This window comes from Talpa occidentalis, unplaced genomic scaffold (genome assembly GCF_014898055.3).
Source record: "Talpa occidentalis isolate TD23 unplaced genomic scaffold, MPIMG_talOcc4v2.1 talOcc4.5, whole genome shotgun sequence".
NCBI lineage: Eukaryota > Metazoa > Chordata > Mammalia > Eulipotyphla > Talpidae > Talpa > Talpa occidentalis.
In genome coordinates this window covers 94,292,210-94,316,743 of record NW_023604861.1, presented here as the reverse complement: position 1 = coordinate 94,316,743, position 24,534 = coordinate 94,292,210, and the positions used below count along the sequence as shown (strand labels likewise).

General features: G+C 40.1%; 2 protein-coding genes across 3 annotated transcripts in view; one reads left to right on the top strand and one right to left on the bottom strand.

Moving 5' to 3' along the window:
* PTCD3 (pentatricopeptide repeat domain 3) overlaps positions 1-18,501 on the bottom strand; it is a 29,175-nt gene extending 10,674 nt beyond the window's left edge. Inside the window, exons 1-14 of one of the 2 annotated variants that reach the window (XM_037527762.2) lie at positions 18,360-18,501; positions 17,242-17,294; positions 17,092-17,128; positions 12,690-12,735; positions 9,130-9,198; positions 8,626-8,730; positions 6,762-6,885; positions 6,105-6,220; positions 4,323-4,396; positions 2,864-2,951; positions 2,399-2,459; positions 2,029-2,114; positions 1,195-1,339; positions 524-574 (exon numbers count right to left, since the gene is read on the bottom strand). In XM_037527762.2, the coding sequence (XP_037383659.1) occupies positions 524-574; positions 1,195-1,339; positions 2,029-2,114; positions 2,399-2,459; positions 2,864-2,951; positions 4,323-4,396; positions 6,105-6,220; positions 6,762-6,885; positions 8,626-8,730; positions 9,130-9,198; positions 12,690-12,735; positions 17,092-17,128; positions 17,242-17,294; positions 18,360-18,463 (1,159 nt within the window). In that variant the 5' untranslated portion in view covers positions 18,464-18,501. Of the gene's footprint in view, positions 1-523; positions 575-1,194; positions 1,340-2,028; positions 2,115-2,398; positions 2,460-2,863; positions 2,952-4,322; positions 4,397-6,104; positions 6,221-6,761; positions 6,886-8,625; positions 8,731-9,129; positions 9,199-10,075; positions 10,307-12,689; positions 12,736-17,091; positions 17,129-17,241; positions 17,295-18,359 lie in introns of those variants that run through there. The other variant, XM_037527763.2, reaches the window with a different exon arrangement.
* Positions 18,502-18,818: 317 nt separating this feature from the next.
* POLR1A (RNA polymerase I subunit A) overlaps positions 18,819-24,534 on the top strand; it is a 66,813-nt gene continuing 61,097 nt past the window's right edge. The window contains exons 1-3 of the mRNA XM_037527761.2: positions 18,819-19,008; positions 22,036-22,240; positions 23,970-24,119. Of these exons, the coding sequence (XP_037383658.1) occupies positions 18,932-19,008; positions 22,036-22,240; positions 23,970-24,119 (432 nt within the window). The 5' untranslated portion in view covers positions 18,819-18,931. The remainder of the gene's footprint in view (positions 19,009-22,035; positions 22,241-23,969; positions 24,120-24,534) is intronic.

Below are 24,534 nucleotides of genomic sequence, written 5' to 3'. Positions count from 1 at the left end.
CAGACTGGGGAGCAGAACAGGCAGATCGACCGAAACACACTGCTGAGGGGAGGAGCGGGCGAGATGGGAGAGGTTTGCCTCGCCATGTAGGTTTTTTCCTGGCTGGCCAGGGATCGAACTCACGCTACAGAGGCTGCGGATTGCTTTATAGTGCGGTGCTTAACCACCTGCGCCACCAGAGAGGCCCTCTTTTTTTTTTTTTAAAGATTTATTTTTATTTATACAAAAGCTGGGGTACAGAACAGGAAGACGGACCAAAAGCACTGCTGAGCGGAGCAGCAGACCCAACAGGAGAGGTCTGCCGTGCCATGTGGGAATGCCCCTGGCTAGGCAGGAATCAAACCTGCACTGCAGAGGTTGAGGACAACTTCACAGCGCTATGCTCAACCCGCTGTGCCACTGGGGAGGCCCTGTGAATACTCTATTCTTAACTCATAAGCAGAGAAGATAAGCTACAACAAGTACATAAACTTAAGGGAACAGGGTTAACTTTCTACACATATGAACATAAACTCATACATACCATGTTGGTAAAACAGCTGAATAACATAGTGATATGTTGCAAGCGAGGGTTCTCAAATAACCAAGCAGACAGGAAAAAGAAAAAAAGAAAAGTCAAACACGGCTATCCAGATTACTGAGGCACACTGAATTAAGAACAGTGATGCTGGTATGAAAGATGATGTACTTTTTCTTTCGAAGACACGCCCCAGCTCGTTTGATTAATGTAAAGGTGAAAAGGTGTCAAAAATCAAATCAAAAGTCCAGACCTATTACTAAAATGTTATGTATATTCTTCACTTAAGAAGACTAAAGCATACTGAATTGTATTCCAAAAATAACCTTATAAAACAATGAAAACTATATAAAATAATAGCACAAATTTGGGCTCAAATACCTAGTTACACTAAAAAATATCATGGGGTTTAAAACTTAGCTAATATACTAAGTGAACAATTCTCAGAATTAAGAGAAAGCACTTAAAATACTAAAAGAATCATTGTAATTGACTATAAAGAACATGAAGATAAAGGGGTTCCCACTCTAGTCAATACATATAACTAAGTATGCCAAATGATGGGAAGGAAATTTCCAACACATTATGAAAATAATAAAGAGTTTATGGTCTCTTTTTTGCTTCTCTGGACCTGAAACCTCTGGTCGGCAGACTCATTCTTTAGAACACATCCATACCTATTCCAATAGCTTTCATTTCACGCAATGTCTGTAAAGCTGGCAATTTTCCAAATGCATAAAATCTACGGAGACATTTCAGAATGGTATTGAAAGTCTGCAGATTTGGTTTTACCTTCTGAGCAACCATTTGTTTCAGCAGCTCCTAAATTAATAAGAGGTAGTTATTTTTTTTTTTTAATGCTGGGTAGATAATTTGTTAAATATTACATTTTAAGAAAAGAACGTTTCTCTGCCTATGTCTATAGCAAGTTAATAAATACATTCTTAAGTTACTAATTATGTTAGCAAGTTAGTACTGCTGCCTTTTAGAAGACCCCCTAGTCACCCCATTTCACATGATGAAGGTATCTAACCGTCTTTAATCCCTCTGGCTGGTGAGACTTCTGAATCTTAAGCAAAAGAACAGACTAGAATGGATGATGTGTTTTTTGTTTAAATGAGCAGCATGGTTTAAAAACGTGTTCCTATCCCCAGATTACTTCAATCCAGTGATTCCAATTTTTTTTAATTGTACCTGATAAAAAATTTTCAGAACACTTTTATATAGTAAAATATGTGAAATAAGTGAACAAAGCAACTTAGATCTTCCTGAATTCTAGCTGAATGCTCTGGGATTAAGTAGCTTTTTCTCCTCACATGTTAAGACACAGCTACTTCAATCACAGAATTGCTGAAAGAGCAGTGAGCAGGTAACCCCATCTAAGTAGACAGCACAGTGACATAAAATGCTCAGTCACATAAAATGCTCACTGAACACTATCTCCACCCCACATATTTGCAGCAAAACACTTTTGGGCCCACAGAGAAAAATGAAGGTAAAAATATCCTTACTAGTATGTTATTCCACTTTTCCTCAAATTTCTCGTTCGTTATCATTGCTGTTGCTTCTATCAATGCATTGAAAGTGTATACATCAGCTACAAAAGAAAAAAAAAAACTACTTCAACAAAATTTGGGGTTGAAGATTAACTCCAACATAGTTCAATTTAAGGCAAACTGATCATGTACATGTGGCTCCTTGCTCATTGCTAATGGCCAAAACCAGAAAACCACCCTTTTCTCTGGATTTCTATTCCTGCTTCAATCGCCAATACCACAAGATTAAAAGTGAGCCAGTGACTGAGGCAAGATTCAAGGATTTCACAAATTCTTGAGTGAAAAAAAGCAAAGGAGGTAAGTGGAGTTCTCCAAATACACTTACCATGTAGTCTGTTGTTTAATAATTCAGCATATAACTTTAACGCCTGCACAGGAGCTCGGTGCTAGAAAAGTTAAGTTAAAGTCAGCATCATCAAATTTGTTCATTTAAGAAAAATCTGCATACCTACAGTTCTAGGGATGTTCCTGAGAATACAGTGTGAACAAAACGAAGTCCTGGCGTCATGAAGTTTATACTCTTAGTGCAGTGATTCTCTACCCCTGTGCTTTCCAGATAACATCCTGGAGACTTTTTTTGGTCACATCTAGGGGGTGGTAGTGAGGATGTACTAAAGGCACACAGCAGGTAGAGGCCAGGGAGCTAACCATCCTACAATGCAATGGGGAGCCCCCTCAACAAAAAATTATCTTATCCCATTGATAACTACCTTGTCAATCATTCTAAGGTTGAGAACCCCCAATTTAGTAGAAACTAAAGATAAAATTAGAGAAATAAAACAAGTGTTACCTTCACCATTCCTCGGATCATTGTGCAGTAGGAATGTGCATTTTTCTCTGGCATTAGAGCAAAGATTCTCTCAGCATTGTTTTTTGCTCTAGAAGACACAAGAGAGTAAATGTGAACTAGGGAATACAAAAAAAAAAACAATAATCGCTACCACAATTTATTGAGTTTACAATGCTCCAGACATGGTGCTAAGCACTTTAGGCATGTAAATTCAAAAGTTTATTGCCACCAAATAAGGGAAATACGGCTGTCATTTCAAAAACAGGAACAATGAAGGCTCAAAAGACTCAGTTATCCAAGGATTTGCAATTAAAAGGTGGAAGACCGAACAGCAAGTTTTATGAAAAATTTATATTCAAGGTACTGAACCATACACACACAGGACACACAGTAATGTCTCCTCACTCCATTCAATCATATACAATTTCCAAGAGGCAACCAGATCAAGTAGTTTCTCCTGAAAGCTGCCATGTTCTAGCATTATGTATATGTCACATTATAACACATTTCTTTTGCCTTTATCAAAAACAAAGGTACCGGAGCCTCCCTGGAGGCGCAAGGGGTTAAGTCTCACCACCATGAAGCTATCCGCAGCCACTGCAGCATGAGTTCGATCCCCGGCCAGGGAGCTAACCCACATGGCACAGCAGACCTCTCCTGTCTCAACCACTGCTCCCCTCAGCAGTGTATTTCAGTCAATCCACCTCTTCTATCCCCGCTGTCTCTGGTGAATCCTCTGAACCCCTGCATCTCTGGCCTATACCCCAGTTCTTGCATGCATGCATGCATAAATAAAGGTACCATGTTATACTAACTTGTAAGCACCTTAATTTTCCCTCTTACCAACATGTCTTGGAAATCAGACAGAATCAGTAGCTGAGCCAGGATGGTACTCCAAAGACTATGCACTTAAATGGTACATGAAATTATTAAAAATTTACTAAAATTTAATTTTTGATTCTAGTCAATTTATTTTATCAAAACAGATTTTAAAATACATTTTGTTTTCTTAAGACACTACTACTCAGTTTATTTAAATTCTCAAACATTAAATGTTATTCTTTTGTTCAGAAGAGCTGAATACTTATGCTTCCTGGTCAGTACTTTCAATTTAGAACTACATTCTAGTAACTATGAATTCTTGTGTAATCAAAGATATTGAGTACTTTAGAATTTGATAACTATAAGGTAGGACTACTGACTAAACTACTAAAGAAACTATGGCACGTGAAGGTTTCGCAGACTTATTAAATGGGAAAAAAAATAAAGTGTCAATTTTTGCTGCTGGTTGGAGGTAAAGATCATATGCAGAAAGCCTAAACAAACGAGTGCCAATTGTGACATTTATACAGCACACTACAAAAACTATTTTAGAATATCACAGGATCACATTTTTTTCCAGAGGTGGCAGGAACATTCCATGCATCATAAGAAATTATAATACATGGTTCCAACATACCGCCAAATAACACCATGTAACTGATGAGAAGTCTTCTTCTTCGGTTTCTCATGGTTTTCCTCCGTGGCCTCTTCCTGAAATGAGCCATCATCATCAGAAACAAAAATATGATAATGGACTGCATTTTCCTAATCAGATAACTCAAAATCAAAAAGGCAAAGTAAACTCCAGGAAAAAAAAAAATACAGTTTAAACAAAAAGCAAAGAAGTAACTCAGTAAATGTTACTTCCTAAAAAATTAAGTGAGCATATTTACAGATGTAAGTCAAATTGGCCCTTAAATCAACAATTGGCAGCATGGTGGAGATGAAAGCAGTGCTCTGGATAGCCTGGTCCAGCAAGAGTAAAAGGAAATCCAAATAATATAACCTGTTCCCTCAGAAGCTGTTACCTGCCTTGACCCATAGAAACACAGTGTTCATTAAGGTAAAAGCAAGAAAAAACAACATATCTTGGTATGGAATATAGCTTATGGCTAACATTATACCAATACAAACTACGAATTTTTTTAAAAAGACTAAATCTTGTCCTTTATTTATAAACCAAGCTCTGGGATGAGACTGATGTTGCCCAGATCAGGACTAGCTCTGTTAACTGCGGCTGGAGGGTAACTGAGTAAATCAGGCCCCAGAATCTAGAAGATACTCTGAAAATATAGGGCAGGACAATAGCCCATTGCCTATACAGTTTAAGATTTAGTTACTTTGTACTAAGTAATCATATTTAGTGGCAAAAGATGAGAAAAGCTATACCGAAAGAAAAACACCCATAATCCTATCAGCAAGAAACTTTGATTTTCTTCCTTATGCATCTGAAAAATTTTTAGTAGACTGGAACAACATGGTATTGTCTAGCCTGCTTTCTCCATTTATCAGTAAATGCATCTGTCCATAACCATGCAAACCTACACTAGTACCCTCAACAACCACACAACACATTTACTACAACTTACTGACTACTAGAATCTAGTTTGCTTTCAAGATTTTCGCATTTGTAAGTATGAATATTATGAAAAACATTATATATACATCTTTGTTCACCAGATCCAAAGGTTTCCTAGGGATCTATTTCTAAAAATAAAACTTAGGTTTAGGGTCCCCCCCTCCCAGTGCCGCAGCAGGTTGAGCGCAGCTCTGTGAAGCTGTCTGCAGCCTCTGCAGCATGAGTTTAATCTCCAGCCAGGGAACAGCAACCCACATGGCGCGGCAGATCTCTCCTGCCTCGCCCACTGCTCCCCTCAGCAGTGCTTTGGGTCCATCTGCCTGTTCTGCTCCCCACTCTGTCTCTGGTGAATCCTCTCACCCTCCTGCACCTCTGGCCTGTACCCCAGCTCTTGTATAAATAAAAAATAAATCTTAAAAAAGTTTAGAGACAGGCTACCACCAGTACTCCCAGGCCAGCCTTTAACACCACACTATACTAGCCCCCCCAGGACAGTGCACTCACTCCTCTCTGGCTGCATGAAGTGTAAGTATTTGAGGGGGCTGATGTCTACTCCACATCATACTGTCACTGTAAATAGCAACAAACCTGCCTGCCCAAACTTGTCTGGTCTAAGCTTTGCCTACATGTGGTATAAGCAAGATTAAAATAAAGGAAACCAGGATTAAAATCCTCGCCCAAATTCCTCTAGTTCCATACCACTCGTTATCAGGGCTACTGTACCATACCACATCTCAGAATAAATCTTTACCTACCTAACACATGGCACAAGAACCTGCCTTAACTCTGAGAAGGTATTTCTACCAAGAGAAACTTAAAATCACTGCCAAAAGCCATTACCAAATCCTCTGATTGTTCACGTTGCTGGAAATGATAATCAGCTGAGGGTTCTTGGTCACCATAGTAACACAACAAATCCAAAAGACAATTTGTTGTTTCCAGAGATACAGTGGTGCCTGTGGGTAGGAGGGGAAAAAAGGGGAAATATTTTGATATTGAAGAACTACACAAAGAAAAATACAAAGATACTGAAGAACTAAAACCTATTAACTAAAACTCTTCACATTTTGTGTGAGCTGTGGCTTTTGGGCTATTTATTCAGTACCACCACACTATTTTATCAATAAACAGAACATTCATACCACATCACCTGGAGTGATTCAGACAAGGACATAATCCTTACTAGCAAGTGGTTTGCAATAAAAGATTTAAAATCCAACATGAAATCTGATTCTGTTCTCACTTATTTTATGTAGTCATATCCCCATGGTCTTAACTTTAATCTCCAAACTGAGATTAAAGCTTTTTGCCATTTAGCTTCCCAGATCCATTTTTACAAATGCAAGAACTATTCCATTTGGATCCAGGCCTTTATATAAACTTTATATAAACACGGTTATGAGGCAGAGTAACTTTTACTCACAACCAACTGGATCGTGTAACTGTGGCCACTTGCAAGCTCAGGTTCCTAGAGGGGCTTTAAATGAACCTAGTCACCTGCTTGCAAGAGCTGATCGAACATGTCCACAGAAGCTTTGACTTTTTTGAGCTTGATTCGTTCTTTCAGCGCAACTTCATTTGTATCTTCAATCTGAGGTTCAAAATACTCAGGCATTAAACACTAGGGAAATAAGATGGCTAGCATTAGTACAAATAGGTAAAGGTGAAAGGATAACTGAGTAGGAAAAAAATTTTTAGCACCAACACACCAAAACCAGACTTCACTGTTCTAATTCATGTTTCATGTGCTAAATATCATTTTAATGTGCTAATAAGCCTTTGTAGAGGATATTACTGGGGGTGAGGGGGAGGATGCTTTCTTTTCAGGTTTATTGAAGTTATCTCCTATCTTAGAAAGGAGAATTTAAAAGCATCCAAACAGGGGCCTCCCTGGTGGTGCAAGGGGTTAAATCTCATCACCATGAAGGTATTGGCAGCCACTGTAGCACGAGTTCCATTCCTGGCCAGGGAGCTACCCACATGGTGCAGCAGACCTCTTTTGTCTCACCCATTGCTTCCTTCAGCATGTATTTCAGTAGATCCGCCTGTTCCGCTCCCCACTCTGTCTCTGGTGAATCCTCTTACCCCCGCCCCCACCTCTGGCCTACACCCCAGCTCTTGTATGCATATATAAATCTTTAAAAAATAAAAGCATCCAAACAAATATTTAATATATATCTGAAGAATCCCATTTCCAAATAAATTTCCCAACTTAAAGCTAAACATTTTCCCCCACTAAAACCACCTTACTTCCTTTTTTTCTCCTAATCTTGGTTAAAAGTGCTAGAGTCCACCCACTTTCTAAAGTAGAAATTTTCATCCTTGATGCTTTTTTACTCTAAACATTTAACACATACTCTAAATATACACGCATATATATCGTATATATATGAAAGTCTTCTACTTTACACCAGGTACTAAGTTTGGCAATGGGGATAAAAAAAAGTGACTGTACCTCAAGACTAATGGACAAAGCAAGTAATACAACGTGAATGATAAATGACATGAGATCTTAGCAATAATAGGTGCAGTCTGCCAGTGAGGCAGGGCCCACACGGGAGGTTTCAAGGAAAAGTGAGCTAATAAGCACTTTGAAAGGGAGGTGGGAGGGTAGGGGACAAATCATTAACATTGTTGCCACTGTCTTAGTTCAGGATTTCAATATATTAACCTATGCAAACTCAGGCTTCCTTAATTATCACTAGCAGGAATCACTGCTTAAGCAGCAGAAGGGATGTGCCTGGATGTGTGTTTTGGGGAGCAGGGAATATGAGGAGGAATACTTCTTTAGACACAGTAATCTGGGGTTACTATTTCTACTAATAAACTCAGAAGGGCAAACACATCTGTTTCACTCACCACTGTATGAAAGTACTAAGTACAATGTCCAACTTATACCCACACTTCAAGATTATAGAACAAAGAGGAAGCTGGAGATAGATTTCAGAGTTCAAAGTAGGGGGACCCAGGCCAGATACTCAAGAATGCCAAATGGAGTGAAAGAGTGATTAAATCAGGAAGCCTTCAGACAGGAAAAAGAGAAAGTAAGTGAGCATGGAAACCTAAGAAAGGAATCAATGCTTGAGTAGACAGAATGAAACTGAAAAGGAAGTCAAAGAGGAAAAGACTGGATTCTGGTGTCACAGAAAAACAAATGGGGAAAAAAGATGGTAAGTAAACTATACAGAAAGAATTAAAAAGGCTTAGTATCGTGAGCAAAGGCGACTATACACGTAAAAGGACTTTTCATTCAAATACTGAAGCACTCAAGTGGCTACTCAAATATTAGCCATGAATATATCTGGTTTTACATACATTTTACTGTATTATCTGAAAATGAAAAGCAGGTACCTCTCCTTACCGGTATATGAGGTTCAGCTATGTCCTTCTGAAAGTATTTGGGATGTGAATTAATAATAAACTTTGCTGCATTCTCCCCAGACTTCTTTGCCAATAAAAATGAACGCTGTATGAAGAAAAAGATTAGGTACCAGTGTTTACATGGAACTTAGAGGCAAAATATCAACCCCCACCCCCACGGCTTAAAAAAAAAAATCTCACAATTCACAGAAAACTGATTAGAAGTTAAATTACATAATATCCACCCCTGCTCCTGTGTGTAAAATAATTTCAGTTCATTTCTTATCTATGGTCTGAGGTATAGAAAACCTAATGCATATGAGCCGAGTGGTTGTTATAATATCAAAGAGCCCTAGATATTCAAAACCAAAAACCCTTTCCATAGCCAATCTCTAAAAAGTTAACTTTTCAAAGGTTTTGTTTACAGCTAAGTTATACATGCACTCTTATACTCAAACCAGCAATATAAAACATAAAACTAAAAAAGTTACTCAAAAATACTCACAGACTCCACAGAGGATGTTGGTATGAGATAAGGATCATCTTGAAATGCATAAGGGAGAGCTGTAGCATCCTGTAGGGAAGACACAAAAGTTTCTTTGGTTAGATTTTTAATGAGAACCTCGCAAATTTTGGTGAGGACCAAAAATTATGAGTTTTAATTATTAACACGTGCAGAAAAATGCATGTTATATTAGTGCATATGTATATTTGTGTGTGCATATGTGTAAAAAAAACTAACACCTATACGGATTCTTAGCTTTGCAACACTTGGCAATAATTATGTACAACTTAAACACAGCGGTGGAAATCCCAATCCTTAAGATTTGAGTCTATCATGAGAGGATACTGATATTTATTTATTTTTTCTTTTTTCTTTTTAAAATATATTTATTCATTTACACAAGCACTGGGTACAGTCAGAAGCACAGGAGGGTGAAAGAATTCACCATAGCCAGAGTGGGGAGCAGCGGGCGCAGCAGGAGAGGCCTACACGTCATGTGGGACCCTTGCCGGTGGCCAGGGATTGAACTGGCGCTGTGGAGGCTGTTGGCAGCTATGCAGCCCAGCGCTCAACCACTGCACCACCAGGGGAGGCCCAGAGGATACTGATATTTAAACTCAGGGTAAAAGCCCTTTGAATTAATTAGTCTGCACACCAGCTTCCTGGACCAGGATTTCCTTCAAAGCATAGTCACTAACCATCCAAGAGTTCCACCCTCAAATAGCGGATACCCTCACTGGACCCTCTCAAAAGGTGGACAGCACAGCAGCAAATTCTCCTGTGTCTTGTTGCCCAAAGTAAAACAATCCTTTAAATTGTTCTAGAGCAAAAGCCACTCAACAGAGGCTCACTTACAACTGTGCCCAAATTACTTTTATTCCCCTCCTTTCCCCCAGAGCTCCCTTTCTTAGGCTTTCTGGGACTTTGTTCCATAAGAAAAACTCACCCTGTATCCTGAGTTTCTTCTGACTGTCCCTTGATGCTTTCCTTGTCTTACTGATCTGGACACTTCTGGGAGCATCCCCACAGTTCTCAAGGGAAAGCTGCTCATACCTAGGGCCTGGAGGCAGTATGTTTTTTGGATCCTAACCTCCTGCTGCCACTTTTAAAACTCATAATCCCTTCCACACCTCATCTGAGGTCACATGGTTATATCATTCCCTATTGGTATGTGAGTCTGAAAAAAAAAAAACAAAACCAGAGGTAGTAGTTTAAGCTCACCTCAACTTCTCCTGTTGCCTGGCTCTGGCTCTGCTACCCTCATATACCTATATGGGGCCTCCAGTTTTGGTAACATGCTGGATGTCTTTTAACTCATCAAACTTATTCTTCCTCATGTCCTTACTCAGATGCCTCAAAACCAAATGCATGCACAAACTTCCCGACATGGCTACTCTCTCTTCTATCTTTTCTCTGTAAATGGTACTGACCACTCTGCACTCCAATCCAAAGATCCTTTCCCATTATTTCTACTCAAGGAACATGTCATCAGGTTTGGGCAACCCTAGTGCTTTTTTTTTTTTTTTAAAGATTTATTTATACAAGCACTGGGTACAGTCAGAAGCACGGGAGGGTGAGAGAATTTACCAGGGCCAGAGCGGGGAGCAGTGGGTGACAGGAGAGGTCTGCGTGCCATGTGGAACCCTCGCCTGGTGGCCGGGGATCAAACTGGTGCTGCAGAGGCTGCAGGCAGCCTCACAGCCCAGCGCTCAACTGCTGCGCCACCAGGGGAGGCCCAACTCTAGCTTCTTGATACCCCTCCTCTACTGTCCCTTATCCCAACTGCCAATGCTTTAGTTCATATTCATTTGGTCAATATTTAGTGAGTTCCTCTTATGACTTAATCAATCACTTTTCTAGTTATTAGGGATATGACAAAATCCCCACCTCCAGATAGAGCTTAAATCTAATGGGAAAAAGAAACACTCCAGAAAAACACAAAACAAAAACAAAGCCCAGTAAATTAAAAGATTACTATGTAAAACGTAACAGTAGAGAAAAGGAGAAAAAAGTTTCAGAAAGTATCAGGGAAGGGCCTCCCTGGTGGCACAGGGGGTTGGGACGCAACCTATGAAGCTAATTGCAGTCTCTGCAGCATGAGTTTGACCCCCAGCCAGGGAGCAGCAACCCACATGGAGTGGCAGACCTCTCTTGGCTCGCCCACTGCTCCCCTCAGCAGTGTATTTCAGTCAATCTGCCTGTTCTGTTCCCCGCTCTGTCTTTGGTGAATCCTCTTACCCCCTGCACCTCTGGCCTGCCCCCCCCCATTCTTGTATGCATAAATAAATAAATCTTAAAAAGAAAAAAAAAAGTATCAGGGAAGGTCTCACTGTAAAGGCAATAAAGGAAAGACAGAGACTATCACAGGGAAAAATATTCCACAGAGAAGGAACAGCAAACATTAAAGCCAAAAGGCAAAAATGTGCCTGCTGAGAAACAAAATTAGCCAGGAGGCGGAGAGTAGCTAGAGTAGAGTGAGCAAGAGAGCAGGAAATTCACTTAGGGCTAGTAGGCAGACATGAGGGAAGTGTGAAAGAAATACCATATAACGTGTATGAGATCATGTAGGTTCTTAGGAGGCTTAATAGAGACTTGTTTTTATCTCTATTATTAGAGAAGTTACTTTTGCATTGTAAGCATAAAAGTGATATGGCTCTGTAAGAGGTGGAAGAAATAAAGTCTGTTGTAATTATAATGCAAAATATATGAAATGATGTTGGCAATGTGTTCACAATCTTGATATCATAAAGAAAACAGCTAACAGGCCTGAAATTACTATTCATAGAAAGGCCTACTTTTCCAAGGCTGGCATCTAGGGAGTTGTATTTGGGGACAGTTCCCACCATTCCCAATGCCAGTAAGAATGGATTCAGTGTGATGAAACCTAAGAATGTGGTTCATGCTAAATACCTGCTTTCCTTTCGGGAGTCTGAACTCGGTATATCTAATATAGAGTTGTCTTTGTAACTAGATTCCAAGAAAAACTCCAGTCCCTAATGACTTTTCCTGGCAGACAATTCTCTTGCTGGAAATTTAAACTTAAAAGACCACTGGTATATAATATAAAAATACTGAATTTGGAGACAAAATACATGGAACTATGTCAAGGCTTTAATATCCTAATCAGCCCCAGGTCATTCACTTTAAATTATTATTATTTTTTTTTAATATAGAGGCATGTTTATTTGTTTGTTTGTTTATACATGCACTGGGTACAGTCAGAAGCGCAGGAGGGTGAGAGAATTCACCAGAGCAGAGCGGGGAGCAGAGCAGGCAGAAGGACCGAAGTACACTGCTGAGGGGAGCAGCGGGCGGCAGGAGAGGTCTGCACGCCATGTGGGACCCTCCTCCAGCGGCTGGGGAGCAGCCGGGGATCGAACTGGCACCGCAGAGGCCGCGGGCAGCTTCGCAACCCAGTGCTCAACTGCTGCGCCACCGGGGAGGCCCCATTCACTTTAAACTTTCTAGGTTCACAACAGTTTAATTCTGGATAATGAAGAGGTATGAACATTAAATGTACTATTAGTTAAGTTAGACACAAACCGTATATTCTTACTTACCCTGTTTACCGTGGATGCAAGTGCCTGAAGAACAGCCACTTTATCCCTAAGAATGAGAATCACAAGTTAACCCTCATTAGGGCTTTTCACACAAAGCCAGTAAGTGATTGTACTCTCAGAATGGACTGGTGAATTAAAAAGTTCTGGTCCTAAATGAAGTTGGTTCTCTCAAGATCACTAGAACAACAAGTTAGAAAATGGGAAAACTGTCTAGTTCTTTTGCCTAAAGGTGCTTAACATACATTCCTATAATGTTTTATCTACACTCTCTGGTCAATACCCCACCCTGGGCTAGTGATTTCTACCCTCGTCTGTCTTACATATTATATCCTCTTAGCCATTTCCCTATTCATTCTTTCTGAAGCTTTCTGGAATACTTTTGATTTTATTATCTAAATTGGTGGCTCTTAATTCAAATATTTATGCGAATAAATCACAAGTTGTACTCTGGACCTATTGAAAACCTCCAAGTTCTATGAATTGTCACATGCATTCTTAGCATATTCCCAGATGATTCTGAAATACCAATCTGGTTTAGAACCTCCCAAATACAGACTAGTATAAGAGTTTCAGACCAGCTGTCCACTGGGCCTGTGGGTCCACTGACATACTGAAAAGGAGGTTTCAGTGGAATAACTGACAAACAAGACAATTTGATTTCAAATGTATTTTTACTTCTGCATTAGATTTCATGTTTCATTTCTAAGAGGGAAATAGGCAAATTTAGTAAAACAAGGTGTTTTTTTGAGGTAAAGTTTTGAACACAGCATTCAGTCTTTCCTGAGAGAAATACAGAAAATTTTATATTAAAATGGAATCACTTCTATTAACTTTGTTTTTTAAAGTCACGTTTATATAATCTTATCTATTTAAATCTTTTATCAAATTGACACACCTTCTAAGAAATTTCAGTGAAAAAATTATGGTATTCAGACTTTTTAAAGTTATTTAAAAAATGTTAATATATTTTCTTAAAAACAAATATTACAAGTTATGCTAAAGTGTCTGCCTGCAGTCATCTTTTTTTTTTTTTTTAAGATTTGTTTATGCATACAAGAACTGGGTTAAAGACCAGAGGTGCTGAGGAGGGGGGTTGGGAGGATTCACCACAGGCAGAGTGTGGAACAGAACAGACAGACTGACTGAAATACACTGCTGAGGGGAACAGCGGGTAAGTCAGGAGAGGTCTGCTGTGCCATGTGGGTTGCTCCCTGGCCAACCGGGGATCAAACTTGTGCTGCAGAGGCTGTGGATAGCTTCACAGTACTGTGCTTAACTTGTGCCACCAGGGAGGCCCAAGCCTGCAGTCATCTTGTGACCCCACTTATCCACCCTATTGAGTTTGGGTTATTTCCAAAACATTTGTGGTATTCTTATAAACCATCACTAAAAACATACACTGTTATTCTGTGTTTATGTAAGTATTATTATTCTACCTCATTACTTACATACAGATCTAATTTCTTTAAACGTTATGTAACTATCATGCCTCTTTGAATATAAGCAAGTGTGCCTCCAGAATGGCTAGCTGGTAAAGTATGCCCATTTTAAATTCGATTTTCCAAAATTCCCTCTAAATTATTGTTCCAACTGACTGCCCTATCAACCAATATATTTGAACACCCATCTGTTCACATCCTCTTCTTTGCAAACCTGGCCAAGTTTTAATATACATTTCTTTATGACCCCGGTTACGTATGCATAATGGTAACTGAGCTTCAGTCCCTCCCTAAAATATTTACACAAGGTCAACCTCTTTGGAACAGTTTTTATAATGCCACATTAATATTATGAAAACTCACAATGACTATATAATTTCTTAAAGTCTTCTGTGGCACCTGAGGAACTGGGAAATCACAACCTCAGAAGATGCTTCATATCTAAAATAAGGCAACAGGAACTTGTGGTTCTTATAGTTTCTTCTAGGTCTAAAGCATAAATCCCTAAGCCTGGAAATCAGAGGCTCTATATCAGGGGTTACACAGCTTTTCTGTAAAGAGAGTAAATATCTTCAGCTTTAGGAACTACTTGCAACTACTTAGTTTTGAGTGTAACATAAAAAAGTAGTTACAGACAATACTAACAAATGAGTGAAATTGTGTTTCAAAAAAAATTTTAACTGATACTGAAACATGAATTTCGTATAATTTTCAAGTGTCATGAAATAGTCTTTCAACTGTTTTTGAACTATAAAAAAATATAAAATTCATTATTGGCTCACAGGCTGTTAAAAAATAGATGTTAATTTGCTAACTAACGCTCTATGTCAACTACCTCATTTTCTTTATTCTTACAGATCATTTTTCACAAGTCTGACTGTACCTGGCCTCCTACCACTAGATATATCACCATGTCTTTTATGACCTTACCGCTCCCTCTGTCTGTGGGTATCATGTAAGGGTTTGCAAGAACTACCTTCAAGAGTGGCATTTTATTTTTATTTTTTTTAATAGGTTTTTTTTTAATAGAGGCATGTTTTATTTATTTATTTGTTTGTTTTGTTTATGCATGCACTGGGTACAGTCAGAAGCGTGGGAGGGTGAGAGAATTCACCAGAGCGGGGCGCAGAGCAGGCAGAAGGACCGAAGTACACTGCTGAGGGGAGCAGCGGGCGGCAGGAGAGGTCTGCGCGCTATGTGGGACCCTCCTCCAGTGGCCGGGGAGCAGCTGGGGATCGAACCGGCACCGCAGAGGCCGCGGGCAGCTTCGCAACCCAGCGCTCAACCGCTGCGCCACCGGGGAGGCCCTCAAGAGTGGCATTTTAAACAAAAATTTCAGGTGATTCTGATGCCAGTAAAATAATCTTAGCCCTTTTAAAGTATAAGTTAATCTCTACATTTTCAATAAAACTCACCTTGACTAGGGCAATTCAACCTCTCTTGATCATATCACATCCTATGTTGCCTCTAGACATGTGTATGGAATTATGTACACTTAGAACTATAACATCTAATGTATTTAAAAAAAGCAAACAACTCAACTAGATCTTATGTCATCTACCCACATCCTCCAAATGCTCTTTTTTGTATTCCCTGTTGTACCTATTTCAGGGATAGAGGCACAATGACTGGCAAAGTACTTAAAACTTCAATGCTATTCAGGAAAATGCCTTGTGCATGGATATGTATATACCTATTCTCATCTTGATTCTGATTCTTAGTTAGGCCAGGGATGACAGAAGTGAACCTGAATATATCCACATAATAAAATACAATGTAGTCATTAAAAAGTAAAAGCAGAGCATGAGACAGTATATTTACAAAACTATATGCATAAAATTGATATAAAAAGAAATGTTATACCCCAGAACATTAAAATAACTGCTATAGTCTCTTGAGTTCTAACTACTGACAGTCACTGTTCAAAGACTCATTCAATTCTTTGAGTAGGAAATTAACCATTCTGTGCTTTGATACAGATTAAGCAACTTATTTCTGAATAGTGTGGTTGCTGGTAATTTTCTTCCCTTTTTTGCATGCTAATGTGTTTATTTCACCCCGCCCCCCCACAATCTTTGGCAATAACCATATATTACTTGTGATTTAATCTTGTTTTTTTCTTTTTAAAAATGAACCTCGGCCTTTATATTGCACACAGGAATGACTTGACTTTTTGATGGGCCTTTAAACACATCCGTTTCACTACTACAAAACTTCTGCAAAGGTTTTAGTTCTTAATATAAGTTGAATAAATAAGGCAGTTCATTTAGCTATCTACCCAGTGAATTAAAAAGGCTGAATTCCATAATCCACAGCATTTTGTTTACTTTATTAAAAACCATAAAGATAATACTTTAGATTGGTCTCTCAACCATGAAAGAACTTCCTTAAAAAAAAAAAAACCAAAGTAAACCCCACTTCTTTTGAAGACTTTCATAATAACCGTTTTGCCATAAATACCAAACTTAGTTCAGAAGGTTTTTTAACTTTTGAGTAAATCTCCTTCCCACTCACTTACCACACTCCATATTCCTCTTTCTACACTGTTTTAAATTCTCAACCTTTTGAGCCTCCCCAGGTGGCGCAGCGGTTGAACGCTGGGCTGTGAAGCTACCCACAGCCTCTGCAAAGCCAGTTCGATCCCCAGCTGCTGCGAGGGTCCCACATGGCGCGCAGACCTCTCCTGCAGTGCCCGCTGCTCCCCTCAGCAGTGTATTTCGTCAGCCTGCCTGTTCTGTTCCCCGCTCTGGCTTTGGTGAATTCTCTCACCCTCCGGCGCTTCTGACCACACCCAGTGCTTGTATAAATAAATAAATATTTAAAAAAATTAAATGAATTCTCAAGCTTTTCTCTCCTCAGTTGTTCTTCCTTAAGTATGCTTTTTTATTGTTCCTCACCTACCAATGTTTCACTCATAATAAGCATTCAACCATTTGATGAATGAACACTGGTTGAATACTTACCAAGTTTTCTTTTTTGGAATGATGACTTCCTCAATGCCTTAAATGAAGGAAAAAAAAAAAAACAAAGCAAATCAGCTTCTGATACTACTATTAAAAGAAGTACCATGTGTTGATGTAAAAAATGGATTATTTCAATAGCTCTTTAAATACCTGTTACATCAGTTCCTTCAACCTTTGGAACAGCTACACCTCCAGAATAAAATCTGCAACAACAAACAAAAAAGAGTCCTACAGTTAATATTCATTAGTGAACGTCCCATGTTACCTCCCACTATGTGCATTTTCAGCCCAAATTATAGATCAAACTGACTAGACAACTCATGTCAATACACAGAGAAGACATGGCCTCAATAGCATATTCAATACCATTACAAAATGGATACAATGATTTTAAATCAGGGGAAAACTGGGAAACTTTTTTTAACACTTGAAAAAAATCTGAGCAGCTGTTTGAAATACAGGGGCTTTCAATTTTAGAAATGTAAAACACTTTGAAATTCAGAGAAACAATTTAATGAGCACCTCATGGTACATATCCTCATTTGCCCTTCCCTTGTAAATAAACCTTTTATTAACCTTTCGTGTGTGAGCATTGATAAGTCCTTTTAAGCGCGCGGGTGAGGACCCAAAGTCAGGCAACCCGTTTTGTACCAGGGCTGCCCTGTAACAATTACACAGAAGAGGAAATCTATTATCACCCAACTAAAGAAATGGTGAAACATAAAATTAGATTTTTCTTAATTTATCACTACAAATTACTGCCTTAAATATTTCCACAATCCTGCTATTTGTACTAAATGAAAAAGAATTACATAAATTTACACGTTCCAAGCTGTAAAAACCACAGCAATCCAAAGGGTTTTTCCTGATCTTTAGCACTCTGCTCTTTTTCTTAACACCTCTATCATGTATTTGGCCAAATATCAAATTGCCTTAATTTACGGAAATCTTGAGTTCTCCTCGTTCTTCCCAGCTGGTTAAATACGACCAGGGGTAACTGATTCTTTTTCTCTAGTTGCGCCTTCAATTACACTCCTAACTCCTGCGTAGGTTAGACAAGCAGTAAAACTTTTCATAATGGGTGGGTTTTGAAAGCCTTTTCAAAGACTTGGCCTCCGCGTGTTGGGTCCCTATAGCATGTGGCCGAGACAGCGCGCATGCGTATTCCACTCCACCCCCCCCCCCAGTTCCATCTCTCGGAGAAAAATATACGAAAGATTAAATTGACCTCCGAGTCTTCCTAATAGAATCCCCAAGCATTCTCTTACCTGTAACAGGGGGCCCACGCACACAAACCTGCCTGCCGACCTGACCGAGGCAGGCAAAGTCTGCAGCGGACCCTAAGCCAGCGGACAGACCCCAAGGCCGCCATCTCGGGCCGCTACGCACAGCATGTTGGGAAATCACGCCCGGGTCCCGCGGGGTTACGGGGGCGGGGAGAATAAAAAAGTGGGCGGGGAAAAGCTCGACTATTGGCTGCGACGGAATAAAACAAAAGCAATCATAGATGAGGTTACCAACGCATGCTATGAACAACTTCGCTATGAAAATTCAAGATTAAGCACCCTTATCTGCCTCGAAGAACTTTTATGAAATAATAATATTAATGTTTTATAAATATATAATTGTTTTTAGAACGAGAGGGCGGGTTCCGGCCGCGAGACTCTTCTCTTCCCCCCCCCAGAGCGAAAGTGAGCTCGTCCGCGGTCCCGGAATGGCCCTCGCGCGCAAGCGCACTTAGGTGTCACATGGTGGCGGCGAACCTGAGGCTGAGTTAAGCTTTTACCTGGGGCGATTAGAATTTTTCTCTGCATGTCAGAACTCAAAACTGACCTAGAAGATGTTGGGCTCAAAGACCATGCCCTGGCGGCGGCTGAAGGGCATTTCCTTCGGGATGTATTCGGCCGAAGAGCTCAGGTAAGGAGTTGGTGGGAAGCAATGTGAGCGTGGCTTGTGAGGTCCGCCCCGTAAACTACTGTTCCCGAAAGGTCTTACGCCCGGTTTGTCTTCTGAATCCATGGTTTTCGGGCGTGTGGCCTGCTGGGACTCGTAGTTCCGGGAACGTCTTGGGCTGGCGTGCGCTGCCTGGCGAGGGCCGGCGGGGCTGGGCGAGAGTGTGCGCTGAGAAGGATGGGGTTCCCCGATTGCCGCGTTTTGGGTCGCCCGTCTCCTCGTTAGTTAACCTCAGTTTGTGGAGCTTCTACAGTGTCTCTGACGCGGTTATTGAAGCTCATAGTCTTCTCTTGTCCTGAAAGTGGTTACCCTTCAAGACTCAACTCAGAGGATAACTTCTTTCTTTTGCCAGGACCCCCTATATTTCCCGCCTAATTATTAAATCTTAAGTCATTTTGATCACCGTAGCTTCTGACAGTCTTGACCATACCTTCAAAACTTTACTCTCTTCCCTGACCTTACTGTCTTCAGGTTCTATTTCGGTGACAAGTACTCTTCCTCCCTTAATCATTTTATCAAACCACAAATATTTATTGATCATACAGTTTTTGCAAGGCACTAAGCTAGACATTAGTGACACATTGGTGAGCAAGGTCCCTTGGATTCATGATCTATCTAATTCATGTCAGGCTTCTTAGTTGATTCCTTCTTTCCTCAAATCTTGTTTTTCCTCAAGGAGCTACTGGTTATACTACTTTTAGTTGTCATTATGCATATAACTTTATAATTTTGGGAGTACAACTTCACACCTCCCTTGTGCACATGCTTCACTTACCTTATCTTATTCCCAGCCTCCCCCACCCCATTCCATCAGTATAATTCTTAGAGTCTAAGAATTGTGCTTACTCTTCTTTGTTAGTTTGTTTTCTTTGGTTCTGTAAGTTCCATGAGTGACTGAAACCATCCAGTAACTGTCTTTTATTATCTGACTTATTTCATTTGGCATAATCACTATACGATCCATCTATTTTGCCCCAGAAGTCACTATTTCATTGTTCTTAATAATGAGTATATAGTCCACTATTTGAATATAAGTTCCACAATTTCTTTGTCCAGTTGTCTGTTATTGGGCATTTATGTTGTTTACATGGCTTTTGCAAGTAATGCTCCTATGAATGTAGAAATGCATAAATCTTTTTGTATGAGCGTTTTCATATTCTTTGAGTAAATACCTAGCATTGATATTGCTGGATCATGTGATATTTCCTTTTTTTTTTTTTTTTAGGGATTGTCCATACCCTTTTCTGTAGAGACTGTACTGTTAGGTTCTCAGGTGATTTGTGCAGGCATGTGGGGTCAGTGCTCACATGTTCCTGAATAGGACCATACTGTGAGCTTTCTAATGTTCTGGAAAACCCATTTTCCTGAACTTTCTCTTAGTTGAGAGCAGATTTAGAGATCAGACCTTTCTCACCCCAAAGCCATGTGTTTTCCATGAGCTGCTATGTAATGCCATATAATGAAAGATTTTGCTGTGCCAAAGACTCATGTTTCCAAGGAACTTTTATTGACAAAAACACTATTGATGCTAATTGAAAATGGATAAATGCAATGCTAGAAATTTAAAATGATCCCAGTTATGGTTTTTTAATGTACCTATAGGAAAAGGTCTGTGAACATTGTATAGTGATTTTCTTTTAGGTTCTAAGGTTTCAGTGGTTTCTTTGTATTTTATATTCTATATCCAAACAACGTTTCAAAAGCAAACTTGACAAGAATGTAGTTTTTGTGAAAATTAGTGTCTTATTTTGGTCCAAACATAAAATTCTGTGATGATACCTTCAGTAAAGCAGCTTTTATTTCTTAAAAGTTTGCAAATTTGTATTCAGTTTTCCTTAATTTGATATTCTTACATGCAGGGATTATTGGTTGAAATCGTCATTATTGAACAGCATGAGCTTTAGAGTTAGTGTGATCCATTTCTTGCCCACTCCATTCCCAATCTGTCTATTACTTGAATTGAATCTACCAAATTGCTCTGAGCCTCTTTCCTCCATTAAAAATTATGCATAGTGGGCCTCCCCGTTGGCACAGCGGTTGAGCGCTGGGTTGCGAAGCTGCCCGCAGCCTCTGCAGCGCCGGTTCGTTCCCCGGCCGCTGGGCAAGGGTCCCACTTGCCGCGCAGACCTCTCCTGCCACCCGCTGCTCCCCTCAGCAGTGTACTTCATCAGTCTGCCTGTTCTGCTCTCCCTTCTTGCTCTGGTGAATTCTCTCACCCTCCTGTGCATCTGACTGTACCCAGTGCTTGTATGTATGTATATATGTATGTATGTATATATGTATAAATAAATAAATAAATCCTTTAAAAAAGAAAAAAGAAAATTACGCATAGCGATGCCCATCTTGAAAGTCAAGACTAAATGCTGTTTTTAGAGCATTTAATTGGTAAGTACTTAACTCCTTTTTTATGAAGTCTTCCAATGTGCAAGGTTTGCACTAAATCTATTTTTAAAAAGATTTTACTGCTCTTATTCATTTAGACTTTTTTTTTTAACATTTATCTATTTATTTATACAATCACTGGGTACAGTCAGAAGCGCGGGAGGGTGAGAGAATTCACGAGAGCCAGAGCGGGGAGCAGAACAGGCAGAAGGACTGAAGTACCCTGCTGAGGGGAGCAGCAGGTGCAGCAGGGGAGGTATGGGCGTCATGTGGGACCCTCACTGGGTGTGGGGCCCTCCCGAGGACCGAACCGGTGCTGCAGAGGCTGCGGGCAGCTTCACAGCCCAACGCTCAACTGCTGCGCCACCAGGGGAGGCCCTAGATATATTTCGTGAGTAACAGCTGAGAGCAGACTCTGTGCCAAGTATAAGTACTGAGCAGCAGTAATCAGCAAGGCAGATACAGATTTTATTCCTTGGAGCTGTCCATGTGTCTGAAGAAACAGACATTAAATCATCACTTGACTATGGTTTTGTCAACACCAAAGAGGAAACATTTGAGATGTATGGGTAACCTTAGTTTTCCTGTGGTCTTTTTTTGTCTTTTTAGGAAACTAAGTGTTAAATCCATTACGAATCCTCGGTACCTGGACAGCCTCGGGAACCCATCAGTGAACGGCCTTTATGATTTGGCTCTAGGCCCTGCAGATTCCAAAGAAGTGTGCTCCACCTGCGTGCAGGACTTCAACAACTGCTCGGGACACCTGGGCCACATTGAGCTCCCACTGACAGTGTACAACCCTCTCCTCTTCGACGTATGTTCTTCCCCGGATGCCTGGGTCTCAGGGCTGCTGGTGGGGTTTCTGAGTGCACCCCTGTCATGACAGGTGGTGTCTGAGGAGGTTAGCTCTGGACACTTTTAGGTAAAGTACTCTTTACCATGAGATTTCAAACCTTGAGGAGCCAAATCTAATACATTCATCTTGGCTTTTAGCTCTAAGTCAAATGTCAGTTTGGTTCCATTTGAGAAAGAGCCATACTTGATTCTATTCATGGGAGGTTGGAAGCGGGGAGTGGGCAGGGAGATGCATTCAGATTCATGCCTGCTCTTCGTTTCAGGGACTTCATGTCCTTCAGAAGTCCAGGTAGACCCTCCCTGGCAATAGAGGGACCATTAGAGTTCTCCAAATTTCCCTGACCCTTCCAGCTTGATTTCTATGCTTGAGCATGGTGGCAAGAGGAGCAGAGTTCCAGAAGGCCCAACAGTGAGGTTAAAATGAGGTGCCATACCTCAATTAAAAAAAAAAAAAAAGAAAAGAAACAAAGAAAAATAAATTTTTTTTAAAAGGAAAAAAGGAAGCTCCAGTCTAGAGACTTACTTCACCATTTTTAGCTTTTTATATCTGTTAACAAGCCTCCAGGTTTTGTTTTAAGCTATAGAGATGATAGTGTACATTGACTTTTAAGATTTATTTACTCATTTTACACAAGAACTGGGGTACAGGCCAGATGCGCGGGAGGGTGAGAGGATTCACCAGAGACAGAGAGAGGAACAGAACAGGCAGACTGATAAAATATACTGTTGAGGGGAGCAGCGGGCACAACAGGAGAGGCCTGGTGCGCCATGTGGGGCCCTCACCGGCCGGCTAGGATCAAACCAGCGCTGCAGAGGCTACAGACAGCTTCACAGCGCAGCACTCAACCGCCTGCGCCACCAGGGAAGGTCCACTGTTTTTTTGTGTGTTTTTTTTATGATTTATTTATTTATTTATACAATCACTGGGTACAGTCAGAAGCACGGGAGGGTGAGAGAATTCACCAGAGCCAGAAGGGAGAGCAGAGCAGACAGACTGACGAAGTACACTGCTGAGGGGAGCAGTGGGCTGCAGGAGAGGTCTGCGCGCCATGTGGGACCCTCGTAGGCGACCAGGGATCGAACCGGCAATGCAGAGGCTGTGGGCAGCTTTGCAACCCAGCGCTCAACTGCTGCGCCACCGGGGAGGCCCCCACTGTTTTTTTTAAAAAAAAAAAGAAGCTCCAGTCTAGAAACTTACTTGATCATTTTCAGCTTTTTATATCTGTTAACAAGCCTCCAGGATTTGTTTTAAGCTATGGAGATGATAGTGTACATTGACTTGATTTTTGTCTGCTAATTATATTAGGGGAAGAAAATTGTTTCTGTTATAAAATAAAATTTTATGTTTAGTATTTAGCCAAATACTACAATGTTTTAGACTTAATATTTTACTTAAATAAATACTAAATTTAATATTTAGAACATAGTTAAGTAAACGTTGTTCCCCACCTTGGACCCAAAATAAATTTCATATTTTAAGGATTAAAATGAAACCATAAAAGAAAATATAAAGGAATAATTATCTAGTTCTTTGGTTCCAGAAGGCCTTTCTAGTTATAAAGGATGAAGTGGGAATCTTAAAGGAATAAGCTTACTGCATTAAAACAAAAATTGTAAGTGCCTTAAAAATTACCTTGGCTGTTACAGCTCTTTCTAATGTCTTATTTCTTTTTATTCCCTCTTTTCAGAAACTCTACCTGTTGCTCCGGGGCTCCTGTTTAAACTGTCACATGCTGACTTGCCCCCGGGCTGTGATTCATCTCTTAGTTTGCCAGCTGAAAGTTCTGGAAGTTGGGGCCTTACAAGCAGTCTATGAGCTGGAAAGAATTCTAAACAGGGTAGGTGGTTAGGGATGACTTAAGACCAGTTGTGTTTTAGGATTTGTCTGATTATTTTCCTCATAGCATTCATATTTTGGTAAGAATGCAAGCTACGTGGCATTGGATATGCATCATTTTACCAAGCATTAGCTGTCTGGTTGGACCACTCTTGATCTTACTGAATTTTATTACTTGGATAATGTGTGACCATCTCTCTCTCTACCATAAAGAGACATTTTTCTTTGTGATTAATAATTGCATAATTTTCTGGTGTTTTATAATTTTTTTTTGTTTTCATTTATTTTGTGTTTGTAGATGAAAATATTACTGCTTTGTGTATTGATTTTGTATGAAGCAACCTAGCAAAAGTGTCTTCTTAATTCTAATATTTTTGTCTGTAGATTGTTTTAGATTTCCAGCACAGTCTTATCTG